We start from the raw sequence: 21,156 nt of genomic DNA, 5'->3' as shown, positions 1-21,156 counted from the left end.
TTATAATACAATGCAATTCAAACAAAAGATATATAATCAAACAAAGTTTACTAAAAATGTATTACACAATGAATTACTCAAAATTGTATATCAGTAGTAACAACAATGCCAAAAGTAGACAATATGATTAAATTACACATGTACATATATCATGTATGATATGAAACAAATTATGGTATCGGAAGTATTTTGATACTTTAATACTAAATATTACAAAAAACGTTCATCATATTTACAAATATGATTTTATCAGATATTTTATATCTCACGAGACAAAGAAACTTTGCATTGGACTAATGTGCGAGTATATAACTAAATGGTAAAATTAATATCTTCTAAATAAAAATTTCCTTTCTGGAGTATATTTTTTCAGTTATGTTTCATGACATTTTTCAGTACTTTTATATGGGATTAGATAACAAAATTCAAAAATATGATGTAACCAAATAGCAAAAAAGTAATTTAAATAACAAAATATTAAGAATAAATCTCTTAATTTATATTGGCGACATCAATAAGAATTATTATAGCCTTAGAAGTCAGAAATTATAATATTGATTTACATTAATATACAATATATTATATGTGACTGGAATGCCATTGCGGTACTGTCAATATTAAAACCTAAATTCTTTATATATTCATGGGATATGATTCAATAAAAGATAAGCAATGTAACGTGATACGTTGTATGCATGTCTATGACTTGTGTATCTATTTATATACAATGTGTTTCAAAATATTACCTCACCATTGCACTATCTTAAAATCAATATATGCTGAACAGCATAAAATTGCAAACATTCTTCTTTTTCTCTTTATTGTAGATAACTGTTTTATTCATAATTCAGTCTTATGAGAATAGACCGATTTCTCTGTCAAATGCACTGTTTCCTAACTTTTTACACGAAGATATTGTTGAATTATGTAATTACATAACAATTAGCAATGATGAGATTATAACATTCCTATTACACAATTTTTACAAATAAAATTCGCAGCATATACAGCATATATGAAATAAAAAATTTCTTCATAAATGCAGTCATCTGCTTTTCGATATGTAAAAGTCCAAAAATTTGTTAAATTCTAGATAGTGTTGTAATTAACCCATAATTGATTTCCATGTATGAGATTGTGTGATAAATAATTGTGTACTAACCACTAAATAAACTATGATTCATTTGATAAATCAACATTACTATAATTATATTGCATTGTAAAGATGAATATTATACATAAAGTTCTTGCTTTTTTTTAGAAAGTAATAAAAAAATAAAATAAAATTTAATAAAATAGTATATAATCAATTACAGGTTAATTTCTCATTTATAACATTGCATGTTAAAGATTAATAGGTACATGTTACCGATTTCAGTATCTTACTTAGCTACAAATTAATATACAAAGATGAAGCTATAGTGTGTGCATATATTACCCTTTTGGCACTGCTAAAGTCCAACATCAGAGATAAAACAACCTACCGATTCTCTACTTGCTCTGAGAAATTATAATTGTGAATTATAGAACATATCTAAAATTCAGTTAGGCCTCATTTATTGTTACAATACTTAAATTTTATACTGATTATCACAGCTTGTGTAATGCAATTATCCAATCTTGATCATATCAACTTTCATTAAGTTCAAGAATTTGACTATTCACAAAATAAAAGACTATTATAACATAAATTTGATTTGTAATGGAACTTTGCTTACTTTAACTAACTTTTTTAACTAAAATAAATCAGAGCAAGTAAAAGAAATCATTTATTTAGAATTGATACATTCAAATTACTATTTAAATAAAACAGTATCGTCCGAAACGTGCATCTTGAATAACCATCGTTTTCTTAGAAACAATTCTATATTGTTGCTCTTAGACCACTATTACGGAATTATTAGTGAACAAATAAATTAAATATTTTCACGACCATTTTAAAGATTATCCAGTCTCGTTATACAGTCTTCAATAAAATTGGAAGAAATTATAATATAAAACTTATAATATGAAAAACAACATTGTGTGTATCTGTGTGTGAAAACTGAATCTAGTGAAAATATTTTTTAGTTAGACAATATATGCCATAAAAAAATTGTACATATCGTAGAAAATTGGTTCATACAAAATGCTCCGTTTCATTTAATAATTTCAACATATAAATAATACATACATATATATAAAATTATGTATTCAAGACTTCTCTTACATAACCACTGTGAACACACTGGATGCAAGATTTATTTCAAAGCTAGATCATGTATATAATAATTAGAAATCACTTTCCTCAAGAAAACTGTGTGCTGCTATAATGAAATCATTATACTTAAAAGTAAAATACATAAGGAAGACTTTTACTAGGCTTAATAAAATTTAATCCATGAGCAGTATGCAGTATCAATTTTGATTGTTTAATATAGTTTTATAATGTACATTTATATATTTCGAATTAATAAAAAAATTATTAAATTTAATAAATAAAATACATATCATTATGTATTTACGCAATGTGCTTTTAATAAATTTTTCTTCACTTCTTACATTATATTATATATTATTTAAAATTAAAAGAGATCATGGAAAAAATCTTATTTTGCGAAATAAATTAGTCACCTTAAATATTATACTCTTTAAAATGCAAAATAATTAAAATAGTCATCTACCTCGTGCAGAAGTTCTAATAAATTCCTCATGGCTTCCAATCAGTTAAGTTGACTGTTTCTACCAGGTACTTTGTATAAAATTGTTGAGTTATCTTTGTAACAATTCACATATGATAAGACTTTACAGATAAAAATTATGCATTGAATATCATCTTGGCTAGTGTTTAATTCATTTTGTTATCTCTGACCTATTACTGCGCGATTGCTAATATCAATGAGGAATACAACTGCATAAACAAACAAAAAGATATTAATAGTATGTATTTTATCATTTGATACAATAACTTCGAACTCATTTCGGCAAAAACTAAAGGATAAAAATCTCAACATTTATGTTTATCATTAATACTGTACATATAAAGAAGTATTTCTAATTGCATTGTAATTTTTACTTAAATGAGATTTATAAGTGAAATGTAAATTTAGCAATGAAGTTTTTGTTTCTCATCGTAGATTCCTAGTTTTACGTATACAATACGAATGAAGAATTGATTCAATTGATTCCAAATTTTTATATAAAATAGTTACTAATATTTAATGAACTATATTAATTATAAAATTTTAGTGATGTATATATATATATATATATATATATATATATATATACGCGGATGATTTATATACAAGTAATCCAGAGATGAGTACTACATTGAGACAATAATTACATTTAATAAATAACGATTATTTAAAAAAAAGTTATCTTCGTAAAAATGTTTCTACTTGATACTGTAGTATCTAATTAACGAAAACAATTTTATTCGCGATGATTTACGTTACTTTAAAACATTAACCCATTTGCATCATGGCATACTTAAGAGGACTGGTTCCTATCACCGCGCGCGGTCAGTCGTAGGTGCAGTAAATGATATCCGAATTCTTCATGGAGTTTACCAAACGATTGTTCAAAACGATTGATAGACAATGTTACTTCGCAAACATCGCATCTTACATTCTTTATAACAGAGGAAAAAAGTAAAAATTATTTATTTAAAATAAAACTATTTAGATTAAAGTGAATCTATCTTGGTGATAGAAGACAGTCGCAGCGCGCGGATTAAGCCGCGCTTGGATGCAAATGGGTTAAAACTTATTTTAATTTAAAACAAAAGAAAAAAACCAATAAAAAGATAAAAAATAATCATTACAAAATAGCATGCAATATTTTAACATTCCTCATTGATGTATGCATAAAATTATGATACAGAAAATGGTTGTGCAATTTAACTAAAACTATAATACATGTAGATTAACTACATACTAGATTCCTTAGTGTTAATAGTCTCGTTGGTATTATCAACTCGTATCAACGTTGACGAATTTAAAACAAGCGTCCTACTCAATGTGGCAACCCTTTCCATTACACAAGAAGCTGAAAGACGTGCTTCGGCATCATGATCCCAGCACTCTTCCATTGTATCACAAATTGATTGCAGTCCCTTAAAAAGGAATGAAAAATTTAGTAAAAATCAGCTGCTTACAACATTATGTACTAAAATTTACTTACAGGATGTTTACGCCATGTTTCTAAAATGATTGGCCTTTCTTTTTTATGCACAACACTTTCTTGCATATCTTCCAAAGTGGGATGAAGACCTACTTCATCCTCAAATGGTAATCTATATTCCCCAATTGGTCCCTGAAACAAATAGACATAACACAACTTAGTAATCAATAATACAATAATTAATGAATCAATATATATGTAAATAAGAATTTACATCTTGTACAGTGCATCGTGAAGCTAACTCCCAGAGCACCAGACCACAAGCATACATATCGATTCGTAAAAATGAATCTCTTGTAAAATTAATTGCTCCCTCCAAAACTTCTGGAGCCATATACCTTCTTGTTCCAACCTTCAAATGACAACAAATATGTTGAACTTTACATGTTATAATAAATGTATGCATATGAGATATATATACCTGTCCATGAGTATCTCCACAAGGTTTCCCAGGATGAAATATCAATGCTAAACCAAAATCTGCTATACAAGCACTCATATCAGCTTTAAGCAAAACATTTTTTGACTTAAAATCTCTATGAGCCACAGCAGGTTTGTATCCATCTGCTTTATTGGCTGGAATTTCTTCATGCAAGTGCATCAAACCCCTAATAAATTAAAATTTTCATTACAAAAGAAGATTATTTGAAATATTGCTTAAACTCATACTAAAACATTACCTTGCCATAGATTCTGCTATTCTACACATCTCAGGCCATGTAACAACATTTGCCTTTAAATAATCACATAGTGAACCTTTTTCATGGTATGCAGTGATTAACCAAAATTCAGCTTGTAAATTATCACCTCTTTTTTCAACGCCTATGAAACGTAATATATCTTCATGATCCATGTGGGCAAGTTTGAAAATTTCTTGTTCAGTTTGCCACGATTGCTTATCTTGTATTGGAAATACTTTAACAGCAACAATCTCATTTTTCAATTGGGCTTTCCATACCGCTCCAAAACGACCACGAGCTTTTATTTCAAGCAATTGTATCGGCCGCAATCCCAAATTAGGAGATGGTTGCGGCAGTGGCAGAGGTTCTAGTGTTGGTACCTACAAAAATCATTTTATGTAATACTTATACAATAAGGATAGTTTGTAATTTAGTACGCAAACAAAAGATTTATAACATTAAGTAATTAAGAGATCTGTACATATGCCTTCCAAACCTCGTTGAAATATCCCGACTTCCGACGTCGGTAACACCAATATAATAATGGCAATACAATAGCAAATAGTAGCATAGGTATCAATATTGATAAAACAAGTATTATTATTTGTTGCTCTGTGTTTGGAACAGGTTCTGATTCTGAAACATAATTATGTATATATATATATAATCATATAATATTTCAATTAATATGGTATATTATTTAAAGTATGTATCCACCATGAAAAACAGATGGTTGAATAGGTTTAGAAGAAGAAGTTGGATGTGGATCCCATGTGAAATTCTGATTGCACATGTTACCATCACAACAACAGAAAAATAATTCCTTTTTTCTTTCTGCACTGTTTTCAATACAATGTGGCCTATCATAGCAATCATTACTATCCAAAAAACATCCCTGAAAATTCAGTTAAGGATAAAACAAACAATTGCAAAAAAAACTAGTAAAAAATATAACTATACATATATGTCTTCTGTTTACCTTTAATTTAATTATAGATTTCTTAGTAACATTGTCAATTTTCCATAGCACATAACAGTGATTTCTTTTGCCAGGATCATGTGGCCCACATTCTTCTCTTCCCGAGCATTCCTGCTGGGATTCTGCACACATTGTTTCATTATAAAATTCACAAACTGATGAACCCTTGACATCATGTCCTAATGTAAATCCTAAAAATTAAAAATTTTTTCACACATTTTTAACATTAAAAGAAAACTAATACTTTGTATAATGGTGTAAAAAATTGACAGTTGCAGAAACGTTAATAATGTTATGTAAATTTAATAAAAAAAAAAAGGAACATTACTCATAATTGCAAAAAATTTATGTTATTTTCTTATACCTAAATACAGCTTTACTCTTTTATTTGTTTCAAGAATATACAAGAAATAAATGTCTAGTTGATTTCATATTATTACATTCGATCAAAATCTCCTGTTAGAGGTTGTACTAAAAAACAAAAGAAAATGAAAAGTTTGAACTGGATACTTGTCATTCGATTAAATGCATATATGATAATAAACTACATAAAACATATCATAAACATAAAACATATGTATAATATCGGTCCATAAAAGCGCATAAAATTTAGTAACAGTTCGAAATGCATTCGGTGAAAGGAAATAGTATTATGAACCCTGGAAAATATCACGTCAGTTGGTATTTTAACTCGCGGATGCAACTGTCAAACGAAAGATAATGGGAACAAGCAATTACCTAACAATCCTAGGATGAGATATGGCAGTATCGTCGCATATAAGGACATCGTGAACAGATCGTAAAAAGCATACCAGAAATTTTTAAAGTCTAGACGCACGGTGTTCACGACCGTGGCTAAAGCGCCGGACTTTGGTGCGCAAGGTCCGGGATTCGCGCTTAGCCGTCACATCTGGGTTATTTCTACGTAATCCACACCATCGTGCATGTCTCTTTCTCGAATATGACTTTCTACGGCACCATCTTTCCCGTATGAGTACGTCGAAACCGTAACAAATTAAAAAAAGAAAAATAAAGAAGTTGAGTCTATTAGCTATTAAGCAAATTGTAGTAATTCATCCACCAACACATCTCTCTTCCTCTCCTCTCCCACGTTTATGTCGGAACGCACACACCATGGATTTATGTCATATTTTAACCACTAGAACATTTCGATTTTAGTCACTTTCGAGTTATTACATTTAGCTTCAAGAATGAGCAAGCAAATTTTTTAGTTTTGAATACACCTTGGATGCAATATCGTTCGCAAAAATTGGTAAAAATCAACTAAGATTAAGGAGTTGCAAAGCTACATGCCAGATGCACCGCAGATTAATCATGAACTAATGGATCACAATAGAACTACCACGCTGATAAAAAGTTGGTGCGCTTGGTGTTTTTGCAGTTTGAATTTTATTATCTCTTATAAAACGTAGGAGACGTACAAAATAAAGATATGAACTATTCAATATGTTATCTAAGTTAAGAGGGAAAAACAAAACTCACAAAGTCCATTTAAAAAATGTGTATATTGTGTTATATGAAAACAATAATTATAATATGCATATATATACATCATTATGTTATAAGTTTATAAGAAAAATATGTTTTTAAATTTATAAATATTATTAGATGAATCTTATAATTTATACATCATCGCTATATCGATAAGGTAGAGAAGTATCTCTATCGACCGCGTTTGCATCAGTTTTGAAACTCGGCCAGTAGCATATTGATCATTCATAATCTCGTTTTTCGGTAGGTATTCTTCATATTTTGCTTGTTAGTGATTGATGCGCGATTTAGGAGAAGGCACTTTTAAACTGCAACCGAGAATCGTCAGTGAACGGTACCTCATGATTCTGTCTTCCTCTAACTTAAGGCAATCAAAAACTACATTCAGCATCGATGATTCTGACGAAAGGCATCGGTATAGAACGGTGGTAGTGGTAACACATTTATTTGCGGCATATTTTTGAGGTTAGGTGAAGGCTGGTCGCACAGTGATTTGATAACCATATCGCTAACTGAAGTCTTTTTATGAAGTGTCATAACGCATAACGTTCTTCTTACTTTGACAAAAGCGGACGAAACTTAACAAAGGAATAACGGATTTAAATGACAAATAATTATGGCAACGTCTGGTTCTAATAAAAAGCCAAGAGTAATAATTTTAGGAGGTGAGCATATTCTACTTCATATGATAGCATATAGCGGAAGTGACAAACAAAACAACTAAAAGGAAGTTTTATCGTTGAAACAGGATGCGGTTTCATAGGACGTAATCTCGTGGAATATCTACTGGATAACGATCTTGTGTCCTTTATACGTGTAGTGGATAAAGTGCCGCCGCAAACTGCTTGGCTGAATACTAAACATCAGCAATTATTCGAGCATCCTTTGCTCGAATTTAAGAGCGCAAATTTAATCAACACTGGTAATTTAAAGTTTGATAAGGGCGCTTATCTATTTTCAACGAAACAATTACGATAATAATAGTTTTGTTGAACATGTACTTTATGATTAGCGTTTGAATATTTATTTGTAGTATCTTGTCAAAATGCATTTTTATCTGACAATCCGATTAATTTTGTAATCAATTGTGCTGGAGAAACAAAGAGCAGTCAAACTGATCCTGTATATAAAGAAGGAATTTATAAGTTGAGTATGAATTGTGCTCAACAAGCTGCAAAATTACAAGTTGATCGTTATGTAGAAATATCTTCTGGTAATTTTAGTACCTCTGACAAAGTATGTGAACTTTGATATTTTTGTATTAAACAATCTATTACAAAGATTAGTAATCTGTAATATTTTCATAGAATTCTCTCAAAGAAGAAGATGCTGGAGAACCATGGACATTTGTTGCAAAGTATAAGTTACAAGTAGAGAATGATTTAAAAATCATACCAAATTTAAACTTTACAATCCTTAGACCAGCCATAGTATATGGCTGTGGTGATAGAAATGGATTAGGTAATAATAATTTATTGCCTAATAGAAAATGAACAAATAATTTTTTCAAATATTTTATATATGTAAATTAATTTTCCCTATGTAGCACCACGTTTAGTGGTAGGAGCTGTTTATAAACATTTGGGAGAAATGATGAAATTACTTTGGGGACCAGATCTTCACATGAACACAGTTCATGTGAGGGATGTAGCCAGGGCTATTTGGCATGTAGTAAATAGGCCAGAAACTGTAGGTCAAACATATAACGTTGTTGATGAAGGTGATTCAACTCAAGGATCAATCAGTGCTATAGTTTCAGAATTATTTAATATCAATCATGATTATTGGGGTACTGCACTTTCTACACTAGCCAAAGTATGGAAGAAAATTTGTTACACTATTTTTTTCTCTTACTACTAAGAAATTCAGATATAATTTTTTTGAACTATAATGCAAGTTTTAATTCTGATGTGGGTTAAAAACCTTATTTTGTTTATTTATTTTAGACAGATATGAGTTCTGTTGTTGAAGAAGTCAATGACAAACATATGGGACCTTGGGCAGAAGCTTGCAATAAAGATGGAGTGGAAAATAGTCCTCTGTCTCCATACATAGATCAAGAACTTCTTTATAATAAGCATTTGTATTTACAGGCAGGAAAATTATCGAGTATTGGGTTTACATATCTTTATCCAAAACTCACAAAAGATGCTTTGAAAGAGGTAAATAATTATTTATGTGACTAAGAGAACATAAATTCTGATGAGGAATATTATTATGTCAATTATTTATTTATAGGTTCTTGATGATTATGTAAACATGAAGATATTTCCACATTCCTTGGTTCTATGAATTTCAACAATATAGACTGCCAAGATCAAATATTGAAAAAGCTTACAATAATTTGTATGAAATAACATTTGGAGCGTTTCACCTTGTGCCTAGTAATCTATGCAAGTTACATACTCTATTGTATGTTACACACCTTACTCGTATTTTACCTTCTAACAAATATTGTTAGTCGAGTTTATAAAAAAGTACAGATGGAATATGAAGATTTCATGTATAAGCCTATTGCAAATGTGATAAAGTAGGAATTAATGTACTTAATTTTACTATAGTTTGAGTATAAAATTTTTGCACCTTAGGGTTGCTAGTCAGTTTCGACATTATAGGAAGAACTAAGCTGAAAAATATTGAAGAATAAAACTAGACTATTTACATGCCTAAACACGATATATTATAACATGTAATGTTATTTGGATAAATATTTTAGAGAATTATGTACATCGCCAAAATGCTTTTTATACTGAATTTTTCAAGACTGGGAGTATAAATAAAAACTGTTAAACAATTAACGAGATCTATAGAAGTAGAAGGATTTTGTGTTTTTATATCCATTGCATTCCACTTAACGTGTATCTTCCAAAAGCTGTGACTCATAACTTAGAAATTTTTTTATTCCAAATAAATAATATCTTATGGTTATATAAATTTAATAAATTAGATATATTTAAATTATATAATGTATTAAATCAAGTACAAATAATATTAATTAAGTTAGAAAATATTTCTAAACGCCAAACAAAAAAATTAGTAAGTTTATTATATAAAGGTAAACATAATTTTTACACAAAATAATATATAATAAAATGGCAATAACTGCCAAGTAAAATTAATAGCATTACTATTCTGAAGCAATTGTTATTAATTTGATAATAAAGTTACTCATTTACGCATTTATTCACTTGTTTTACCTGTACCTTCGCAGTTCTTCGTAACTGAATGTTTTTCTAGGGTTAGGCATTATTTTTTACATATATTTTAACACAACCAACATCGATACACTGTTTTAATTTTATTTCAATCATTGGTTACAACAAGATACTGCATCAGAAGGGTCAACAATATCATTAAATATTTCGTGTATCGTTTTAATACTTTAAACAATAAGATTATAATTTGATGTAGTTCATTATACATAATATATTAAAATATATACTTTTAATATTTTCTGCAGATAATATATATACAATCGTAGATAAAAATATTTACAAAGTAACTGCACCCTAAAAAACAGCATAATTATAGCAATACATTAATCGTGTATGTTCCAGTAAAAAAATGATAAGGATTTATGAAAAAATAAATTAATAAAGTTTTCTCGATATAGAATAAGTGCTATAATTAACGGCAATGATACAAATATCAAATTTCTTTTACCGGGTTTGCTTTTTCATATATATCTTATATAAAATAAAGTATAATGTCTTGGCTATATCTACTCACTGTAATAAATTTTTTGAGGTAAATCGTGTAAATCTAAATTATAGTGCTGTGTAATAGGTACTGAGGTTAAGTTAAAATTAAGTAATATAACATACCTACCCCTTGTATAGGGTGGCAATTATGGAGGTATATTTACTTGACTAGAGTCGCCGTACAACATAATTAATACTTTGTCTGTGTATGGCCAATACTATTGGATTGTTACTTTGTGAAAGAACTATTGCAAGTGAAATGAAATAATATGTACTATGCTCCTTATCATTTAGTAAAGGTACAAGTTCAAATGATATAATAGAAAATTAAATTTGATGCATAAATAACAAAAGTAGTATGAATAATACCTTATGCATATCCGAAACATTGCTTAGCGTAATGCAGTAAAGTAATAGATTATGATATTTCTAAATCAATGTATATAATAATTTATAAGATAAACAAATACTTTTTTTTAAATTGTAATCAAAATAGCCTCAATTCTAATATTTTTCTTCCATATAAATCGTTATACTCTAAATGTAACATTTACAATACTTGCTGTTTCCTATTTGTAGCCTAAAGATAACAATGTTTATTGCTTTGTATTTCAATACTGTGTAATCAATCTTTTGAAGCAAATAAAACGCTCAGATAACAGCACGGCGACTCTATTTTTTGCTTTCTCTTTTTTCTTTTTTACAAAGCTTGAAACTTATCACATTCACACAATTAATCAAAGATATTATGATACCAATTCAACACCATACGTTTCAATCCATTTCAAATTTACGAATGTTGTCTTATAAATTGAAAACTTTTTATATAAGGTACAAATTAACGCAAATAAATGATTTTTTATATTAAAATTACGTTCATAGCAGACAGAACAATATCGCGCTTAACAAATACAGTACATTATGCTGCTAAAAAGTAAAATGATCAAAATACAATTTAATTCTATAAACATTAGTTAAGATTTGTATACAATAAAATCAAAACATTTTTTAAAATGACAAATGCGTAATATTTGCCATGGAATATTTTGTCGCCATATTAATTATTATATCTCTTTTTCTTTATTAATGCTTTTGATCTATCTTTTCTTCCCTTAAAAATAATACCTTTTTCTTTACAACTATTTTTTTGTTCTTTTTTTAAAATTCCATTAATATTAGAAAATTGTACAAGCTTAATAATTAACATATACATACAGTGCAAAAAATATTTAAAAATATTTTAAGAATTTTAATGCAAAAAGAAAAATGAATTCATGAGCGATCAGTTACTAGTTGCCTACTATTATATATCAATTCTCATTTCTTATTTAACTCTAAGAAGAGTAACAAATACCTTCAACAAATATAAAAGTATACTACTATATGTCAGTAACATAAAATGTAACAGGTCGTGTTAAATATGATAACAAATGGAAAACAAATCATTTAAATAAAAATCACAAAACAGGCATTCTATCTGTGAAATGTTTATGTTTCATAACAAACATAATTTGTTGTAGAACTGTCAAGTCAGTAAATAGCTATGATAGTTTATCTTTAATTGAGATTCTAATAATCGTGATCGTAGAATATGTAACGAATTTCATAAATAGTGTTTAAATGAAGTTACTTATTTTCATAAAACTGCAATCAGATCTTGTGAAATTTTTTAGTAATCCACTAGTACTGAGTTTTCATAAAAATAGGTAAATCATGAGTTGTATTCAAAAAAGTTTAGTTATAGAATATACAATATAAAAAATCTCTATTAATAGCAACATCATTTCAACACAAGGCAGAATAATTTTTTCAAAAATGACTTTAAATTATATGTTTAACAAATTATCTCGTACAAAGATGTAAAACTCTGTGTAATAAATATATGGTAAAATCTCTAGCATGTGCAGATTGAATTAATTCTATTTTTACATGATTTCATACTGTGCTTGTAGTGACTATATTATTGCATAAATTCAGTGTAATGTGATCATTTAAAATAGTACTGAATGTAAAATGTAATAAATAACAATTAATGGAGGTACAATAATAACATGACATATCTACGTCTCACTCTAAAAGATATAGCTTATTCTATCAGGTACTGTGTTGGGTTTTTCTGTCATGGTAACATGCACCAGTCTGGAATATGTTTATAATTTTCTTTCGCATTTTTCACTTTTTGCTTTTGTATGATGTAGTTAACTTTAAATATCTTGTACAACATAAGGTTTCTTTTATCATATGAACAGGAAAAAATACATATATTATATTATACATTTTCAGTGATTAAATTAATATTATGATTTAAAATTGTTTCGATTCTTTTTGTAGATTTCTTTTATATTACAAAATCTTAATGCTGTTTTTACAAATTTCATTATTATTTTTTCCTGTTCTCAAATGTCTCAATAGTGTATAATACAGTTATCAAACTTGTAGTATAAAAAAGATTCTGCTAAATTATATAATATGGACATTTCAGTTACACTTTTTAAAAATGTTTGTCAACGTCTTATTTTTCAATAAAATAAATATTTGCCAAGATTTGCGATGCTATATGTATACTTACAGTATTTGTAATAAAAGAAAAACCTAGACTATACTTTTAATACATAAAATCTGATTATATAGTACTTTTTCTTAATTTCTTAGAACCTAAGAACCATCTCTTGTTAATTTAGATTTAGTTAATGGAAAACATAAGATTTTGGAATGATCAGTACTATTGCTCTCTATAAAAGCAATATATATCATGAAATAAATTAGGCCATACCCGTAATTTGGATATTTAATAATTTTGTCTTCTAGTGTGAAGGAATGCATTATTTACTTTTTCACTATTATTCGAAATATGATATTTTATGAACATACTCATAATTAACAGACACCCAGGTGCACATCAAGAATTTTCATATCATCCCACTTGCTTAATTTTCATTTTCATACTCTTCTTTTTTAATTTTCATTTTCATACTCTTCTTAATAGATGTCAATATACATATGAGCAAGTTACCTAATGAATATTATTAAGTATCATTTGCATGATATATCTGTGCCACGGTATTATTTCATACAAAATGAAATCTAAAAATTACTAGATTCCTTGCCGAACTGCTAATGCAGAAATACTGTGTTATCGATAATAACTTGCTTTCAAACATTATATACAAGATAATAGTTGAAGTGTCCAGATTCAACGCACTTTCAAAACATTATTATTTACATTAATCATGTATGCGTTAGTATTTTTATTCACAAGTTATGCCATGTTAAACTTGTAAAATATAGTAACTTGCATTGCTTCTAACTTCCTTGAGAATTCTGTTCTTGTAATTCATACATACATATGTATGTACTTTTGTGTGTATATACATCTTGCAATCAAATTATTCGAGTTGCACGAAAAGTTTTACATCCTACCTGTTGCACGGAAGCATAGGAAGAAAATGTGAACACGCAAATATATTGCCTAATGGTTTCATCCATTTGGTCCAAGCGCCGGAACAGATATACATATAGGTTTTGGTAAGGACGTATCTCCATCTGGACAACCAGAATTATTATTTAAACTGCTATTGCTACTGCCTAAAGTACAATTGACCACCGTAAGCTGTGTGCCATCTAAATCTTGTTCTGGCTCTTGTTCTTGTTTTTGTGTACTTAAGACAACACTGTCCATTGTTTTGTACTATATTTCAAGACATATATTAGTTTCATATATAAAATTATTTAATCATTTTGTATTATTCAAAATGAAAATTTTTCGCACCTGAGAATTTTTTGTTATATGAATATCTTTCGGTTCACCATTTATTTCCCATGATGGTAATAAAGGCTCTTTTACACAAGATTCAAGAATTCCATTAGATTTGCCACCCTGTAATGATATTTTTCATAGAATTGTTTATCCAAATATAAGCTTATGTTCATATACATTACAAAAAAACATTTACATACTTTCGTGTCTAAATGTGGGTTAGTTGTGATTGGAGATGTGGGACAAAGAACAGCAAGTTCAATTTCATTAGGCGTTATTCTGGTATTCATCTGTTGACTCACTGATGTAGAAGACTGATCCGCGCAACATCTATTTCCATTTCGTACCGAAGCACGACCTTTTGTAGATTGCGCACTTTCTCTCAAAATACGAGCATTCTCACATTTTTTTCGACAATATATACTGCACAGGCAAATTGTAATAAATCCAATACTTATGCTTACACCAAGAATTACACCTAAAATAAGTAAATATGAAATAATTATAAGATTAAATTTTATTATTTCAATTAACTTCTTGTACAATTGAAGCAAATAAGTTTGTTTACCAAGACTCTGATCAGGTTTTGTATTTTGTGGTGGTTTTTGTTCATCTGGAGGACTTGGTACCTTTGATGAACCGCCAGTAATAATGATTATAGGATCTGACGGTTTACCATAACCGGCCTTTGTCATAGCTTGAACCATGACAAAATACCGTTTTCCTGGAGTTAGACCAGGTAAAGTTGTCGATGTTTTATTGCCAAGTACTGTTACATTTCTCCATGCTGTGGCTGAATCCGTTAAGTCCATTGTATATATAACGAAATAGTTTTGTATTATACCATTTATATTACTTGGTTCTTTCCATGCAATTCGTACTTTTGTATTATTTACTAAAAACCATTGTACTTCTTCTACTTTGCCAGGGACTGAAATTAATTGTTAAATTACCATTTCTGTAATACGAACGTACAAATAAATAGTATAATGTATTTCTACACTTACTATCTTCATTCGTATAACATTCTACAGATTCGCTATAAAAATTGCTTTGGTTTGTATTATTTTGAATGGCCCTTACTTTAAACTGATATAATGTAAATGGTTTGAGTTTGTCAATATTTGCTTTTGTATCGTTCCTATCAAGAGGATGTTAAAAATATTTAGTGCAAAGATATTGATTGAAATTATAATGAAAAAAGATTATGCATAATTTATATTACGTACAATATAAAACATTTAGGACCATCTGAATTTGCGACATGAATTGCATGATAACATAATTCAAAAGAGTTCACTTCATGCACACCATTCAAGGACCATGTAACATTTATGGAAGTAGGTGAAACAGGAATTGCTTCCAAGGCCATTGGTACATTATCTGATTAATAAAAAAAATGATATATCCAATTAATTCGTTTATGTTATAATAAAATTTATATTTATAATATACTTACTTGTATCAAGTTGAATAGTATGTATTTGTTTTGTTAAACAGCCTGTTGTTTCACCAGAACTTATCATACATAAGCCCATTGTATAAGAAACATTTACATCTAATTATGAACAAAAAATAAATACATAATTAAAGAAGAACATAACATATACATAATTTTTTGGAAATGATTCTGACCAATACCTACCAAGATTAGTAAATACATATTCTGTAACATTTTGTGGTAAAAAAATAGTTGCTAATTTATGTCCACTTTGATTCTCACAATAAATTTGCCAAAGATCAAATTCCGTTTCAATTATGTTATTTTCCCTAACATTTATTTTCCATTTCATCTAACATGACAAAATTTATTTCAATATTATAGAAATACAATATAATATATAATAATATTATCATATAATATATATAATATATTATGCATATATATATACATATATATTATTCATATATATATACATATGATATATATAATAAATAATATATTATATACAATAATACAATAATATTAAAAAGATTTGATTAACAAAATTTATATACTAACCTTTACAATTGAAGCATTTATTATTAATACTTGTACATCCACAACATTTTTGATAATAAATTGATTAGATTCAGCTGGTGGCATAGTTACAGTAATCCACTCTAATTGCGATTCGCTCACGTTAGGCCAACCTTGTTTTGTTCTGGCTAGTACTCGTAGGTCGTATTGTGCTCCAGGTATTAAATCTTCAAGAACATGATTAGTAATCTTCAAATAAAATTAATACAAAAGAGTGTACAAAAGACTGTACAAAAAGAATTACATACATACCAGAAAATACATAAGAATCCACGTCAGCGGGTAAGTGAAGAACCCGAGAAGATGGATGTTCATGCAGTCTCAACTGTAATTTATATTGTACCACAACACCACGAGACTCCTTTTTAGGTAATGGCTCCCATGATACATTTAACTTTGTACTACTAAGTATATTCGCGTTTACTTTTGGTGCACCTTTAGGAACTGAATAAAGAAAATAAACTGTACCTTTGGCTTTTCATTACATTTATGATAAAATTTACATTAAAAAATAACGCACCACTTGGGGCTGTAGAACACAAAATGGTGGCTGATTGATCGCTAGGACCATAATTGTTCCACACTCGTATGTAGAAGGAATAATTAGTATATGGTTCAAGAAGCTTCGTCACTTCTACTGACGTAGAATTACCCGGTTCAGGTGGAGAAACTTCTTCTTTGCCTCCTTCTTGATGAACACCACATATAAGATGTTGGAAAACATTATAAAATATTTAACTAACCACTATATAAAATATTTAACTAATTATTATATAAATATTTCTATGCATATTAAATCGTTTAAACTTACCTACGGGACTATAATGGACGGTATAAGCTTTAATACTGCTATGTGATAGAGACTTTGGTGGTTCCCAGGAAATAAAAATTTTAACGGGTGACAGAGCACGACATTTTAAAGAGGTAGGTGCAGCAGGACTATTACGAGATGTGTTTACTTGAAGCCGACCTGCGGCCCAAATTTCTCCCACAGAATTTACAGCAACACATTGATAAATACCAGAATCAGATGGAACTGTTGCTGATATTGCAAGTTCCATCTTATTAAATTCTTTTGTATATATAGTCCTACGTCCTGCAAAAACAGTTTATACATAAATTATACATATTATAATATGAAGATAAATAAATATTGTAATGAATAACTTTACCATTAATTGTTATATTCAATGAATCTTTTAACCAATATATTTTAGGCACAGGTAACCCTTGTGCTTGACATTCAAATCTTGCGGTTCTCCCATTTGGACATACTTGATTTGTAGGTATCTTCACAAATGATGGTGGTATTAATATATCCACTGTTACATTCTGAAATGTTTTTTGCAGCATGTTATTAAAATTATGAACAACTATGTTCATACTTGATAATATTTTTTAATAACTTACTTGAATCTTCACATTATTTGTAACAGAGTTCTTTACAGAACATACATAAACTCCTGCATCAGATGCACTCACATTTACTAGTGACAATATAGTAATACCAATACTAGAATTAAGCGAAATGCGAGGTTGTGCAACATTATGATTACCTAAAAATGAATAAATCACTACATTTGTGTATTATAAATATCATCTATATATAAATAATGTTATTAACCGTTTGAGTTCCAAGCAGCACGATCGCGCTGTTTAGATTTTGTGTTGAAAAGTTCCAGTACATTTGAACGCAATAATTTTTATTGGACAAAACCTGAAATATTTATAAACTAATTGTACGCATATATAATAATATAGATGTATTTCATAAAGTAACAAATATGACAAACGCTATTGTGACGCAATCGATTAAGACAAGCGCTATCGCGCTGCTCGGGATTTTTCGACCCTGTTTTTTCAATGACCCCTGGGACTCAAATGGTTAATATATGTATATCAAATACCAGTATAGCGAGGAATAAATGACCACATCATAAGTGGCGGTGGATATCCAGATGCAGCACATACTAAACTAAGATTTGATCCATTTAACAACCAATGATTGTATGAAATTTGTGGAAATAACAATGGTGGTATATGTGATCCATTACCCTCTGGTCGTGAAATAACAGTTAATTTTGCTTCCTTACTTTTTTTGGTTTTCTTTAGGAATTCATTATTTACTATGCATCTGTGAATATAGATAATATATTATATAGTTTTTTCTTTACTAATTTAATTTCACAAATTGTTTTATAATTGTATGATACTAGTACAAATACAAACCTATATGAACCAGCATCTGATAACTTCGTTGCTTTTATATACAGAACACCTGGTGGTACCATTATATACTTACTACTACAAATTAAATAATCTCAATTAATATAAAAAATAATTTCATTGTTAATTCTTGACAAAAATTACTTACTTTAAATTACTCTGATTGGGCAACAATATTTTTTCATTATGCTGCCATGTGATATTAGGAGGAAAAGGAACACTATCTATTAAACAAGATAATCTTGCAATTTCACCTTCTTGTACAGTTATATTTTCTGGTGACTTTTTAAATACATGGGCAAGTTCTAAACAAATATAATTATATGTTTTAACATCATTTATAAAATCAGGACGCTTAATAACAGTATGTTAAACAGAAAACTTACCTGCTATGTGAATAAATGTAGGAGATGATCTTAGAAGCCCTAAATTAGTACGTGTTACACAACGATATTCATCTTTGTAATAATCTTTAAAGTTAACTGTAGTAGAGTTTTTTTCTTTAAACTTTTGCACCATCTATCATAACAATAAAATAAAATACTTAATTGATTTAATTTTAATATAAATAACAAATAAAATTTTTCAATATATACCTTATGTAAATGAAGAGAACCATTCTTGAGAATAGTACAACGTGCAATACCACATGGTGGTGCAGGTATTCCATTGTGTAACCAAGAAATATTTTGATTTGGTCCAGTTATACAAGTAAGTGTAACTCCTTTTTTTCCTAATATCACATGACCACTGGGTTGAATTTCTAATGTTATGCCAGAACTTTTGGTTGGACTAATGTTGAAACTTTCTGATTTTGACACGTTTTTGTTATGTAGACCAGTTCCAATTTCTTTGACACCTAAAGTATAAAACATAAAGCACTATCTAAAAATGTACCAGCTTACAATTTTTATAATAATGTGTTAAAATATATTTTGAATATTATAAACTATCACATTCAAAATGGCTATTACATCACCCCCCCGCCCTCTCTATTAATATTATAAAGATGAGATTCAATATATTATATAATAGAATATAAAGTAAATAAAACATAAAATTATCAGATGATTCTGCAAATGGAGAATCTAACTTATAGCATAACTAATTTATAGAATACATTTAAAGTATAATGATTATAAAATCATTGTTATATTATATATAGTATATTATGCCACATTTATGTTTTAATTTATATATTAGGAACAGAAAAAAAGGACATATATCCCATTTGTTTACTAAAAAAAGATGATAATTTGCACATAATTTTGGTATAAAAAAGATGATATGTGATATATTCATGTAAAATTATACTAATCCAAATTTTAAATCATTAGAGTAAATCTACCATATCATAATTCAAATAATCTTTTACCAATGAAATATCTAAATATTTTAAACTATTTGTTTTACAACAATTTCTTTTCATACATGTCATAGTAATATAAACAAAATATTTAGGAAATATAATCATTTTTCTCAAAAGGCTATATAATCAAAAATGTTCGAATTTTAACTCTTATTTTAATCAGATAATGCACAGTTCGTAAAAAAAAGAAAAAGTATCAAGATTGTAATCATCTATAAGTGTACAAAAGAACGAACGTTAGGCGCGTGGTCCAGCGTGTTTGGCGAATATAAACAGATTAGATTGACGGAGAGAAGGGAGACGCACCTGCGGCATAAGCGGGCTTTAGCACTTCTGTAAACAAGATGCTCAGTAAAAGTACTCGCGCCGCCATATATTCACACTCATTGGCACTAGTTTCACTGACAAATCTTGGCCGAAATACGCCGTCGGTTTGGTAGACTTTTCTGCGAAATTCGTCGCCGCATGTTTGACATCGCCTGCAAGAGTTTTTGGCCGTTCCGTTCGCCGAACTCTTACCCCCCTTTCAGCTTCGCTCTAGCTTCTCACATTATCGTTAAGATTGACAATATATCGTCACCGAAAACTCGAGGACGTCGACAATACCGAGAGTTACACGGTCGTCGCGAATTATACTCGATTAGCTTCGTTTGCATTAGCACGCGATTCATTCGTTTCTTGCCATCTTCTAATTCGCTACTACCCTTGTTTGTAATTATTCCAGTGAGGAAAAGACGCACAAAAT

General features: G+C 28.8%; 3 protein-coding genes across 6 annotated transcripts; 1 reads left to right on the top strand and 2 right to left on the bottom strand.

Moving 5' to 3' along the window:
* Window positions 1-3,768: 3,768 nt before the first annotated feature.
* LOC117212174 (activin receptor type-2B) lies at window positions 3,769-7,174 on the bottom strand. 2 transcript variants are annotated; one of them, XM_033456708.1, is made up of 9 exons: window positions 6,565-7,174; window positions 5,827-6,017; window positions 5,565-5,742; window positions 5,329-5,483; window positions 4,848-5,227; window positions 4,589-4,775; window positions 4,382-4,519; window positions 4,168-4,299; window positions 3,769-4,099 (listed from the first exon to the last, which is right to left on the bottom strand). In XM_033456708.1, the coding sequence occupies exons 1-9, from the start codon at window positions 6,611-6,613 to the stop codon at window positions 3,914-3,916; spliced, it is 1,596 nt and encodes a 531-aa protein (XP_033312599.1). In that variant the 5' UTR covers window positions 6,614-7,174; the 3' UTR covers window positions 3,769-3,913. The 2 variants fall into 2 exon arrangements, with proteins under 2 accessions (XP_033312599.1, XP_033312600.1); XM_033456709.1 differs by having other exon boundaries at window positions 5,344-5,483.
* A 418-nt stretch (window positions 7,175-7,592) lies between these two features.
* On the top strand, window positions 7,593-10,157 carry LOC117212175. Its single transcript, XM_033456710.1, has 7 exons — window positions 7,593-8,003; window positions 8,087-8,260; window positions 8,372-8,574; window positions 8,646-8,799; window positions 8,885-9,153; window positions 9,285-9,500; window positions 9,577-10,157. Exons 1-7 carry the CDS (start codon window positions 7,955-7,957, stop codon window positions 9,628-9,630), a joined length of 1,119 nt encoding a protein of 372 aa, XP_033312601.1. The 5' UTR covers window positions 7,593-7,954; the 3' UTR covers window positions 9,631-10,157.
* Window positions 10,158-11,735: 1,578 nt separating this feature from the next.
* Window positions 11,736-21,140, bottom strand: LOC117212173 (protogenin-like). 3 transcript variants are annotated; one of them, XM_033456707.1, is made up of 20 exons: window positions 20,718-21,138; window positions 19,639-19,901; window positions 19,429-19,561; window positions 19,191-19,347; window positions 19,046-19,120; window positions 18,724-18,950; window positions 18,227-18,372; window positions 17,989-18,148; window positions 17,628-17,912; window positions 17,337-17,504; window positions 17,069-17,260; window positions 16,799-16,983; window positions 16,442-16,589; window positions 16,256-16,354; window positions 16,026-16,179; window positions 15,804-15,937; window positions 15,365-15,727; window positions 14,997-15,274; window positions 14,809-14,916; window positions 11,736-14,727 (listed from the first exon to the last, which is right to left on the bottom strand). In XM_033456707.1, exons 1-20 carry the CDS (start codon window positions 20,782-20,784, stop codon window positions 14,518-14,520), a joined length of 3,552 nt encoding a protein of 1,183 aa, XP_033312598.1. In that variant the 5' UTR covers window positions 20,785-21,138; the 3' UTR covers window positions 11,736-14,517. The 3 variants fall into 3 exon arrangements, with proteins under 3 accessions (XP_033312598.1, XP_033312596.1, XP_033312597.1); XM_033456705.1 differs by having other exon boundaries at window positions 14,997-15,727; window positions 20,718-21,140; XM_033456706.1 differs by having other exon boundaries at window positions 14,997-15,727; window positions 17,337-17,501; window positions 20,718-21,140.
* Between the last annotated feature and the right edge of the window lie 16 nt (window positions 21,141-21,156).

The sequence above is a fragment of the Bombus bifarius genome, unplaced genomic scaffold (genome assembly GCF_011952205.1).
Source record: "Bombus bifarius isolate JDL3187 unplaced genomic scaffold, Bbif_JDL3187 scf7180000008285, whole genome shotgun sequence".
NCBI lineage: Eukaryota > Metazoa > Arthropoda > Insecta > Hymenoptera > Apidae > Bombus > Bombus bifarius.
The sequence above is the reverse complement of the archived record's forward strand: the minus strand, read 5'-3'. Positions and strand labels throughout refer to the sequence as shown.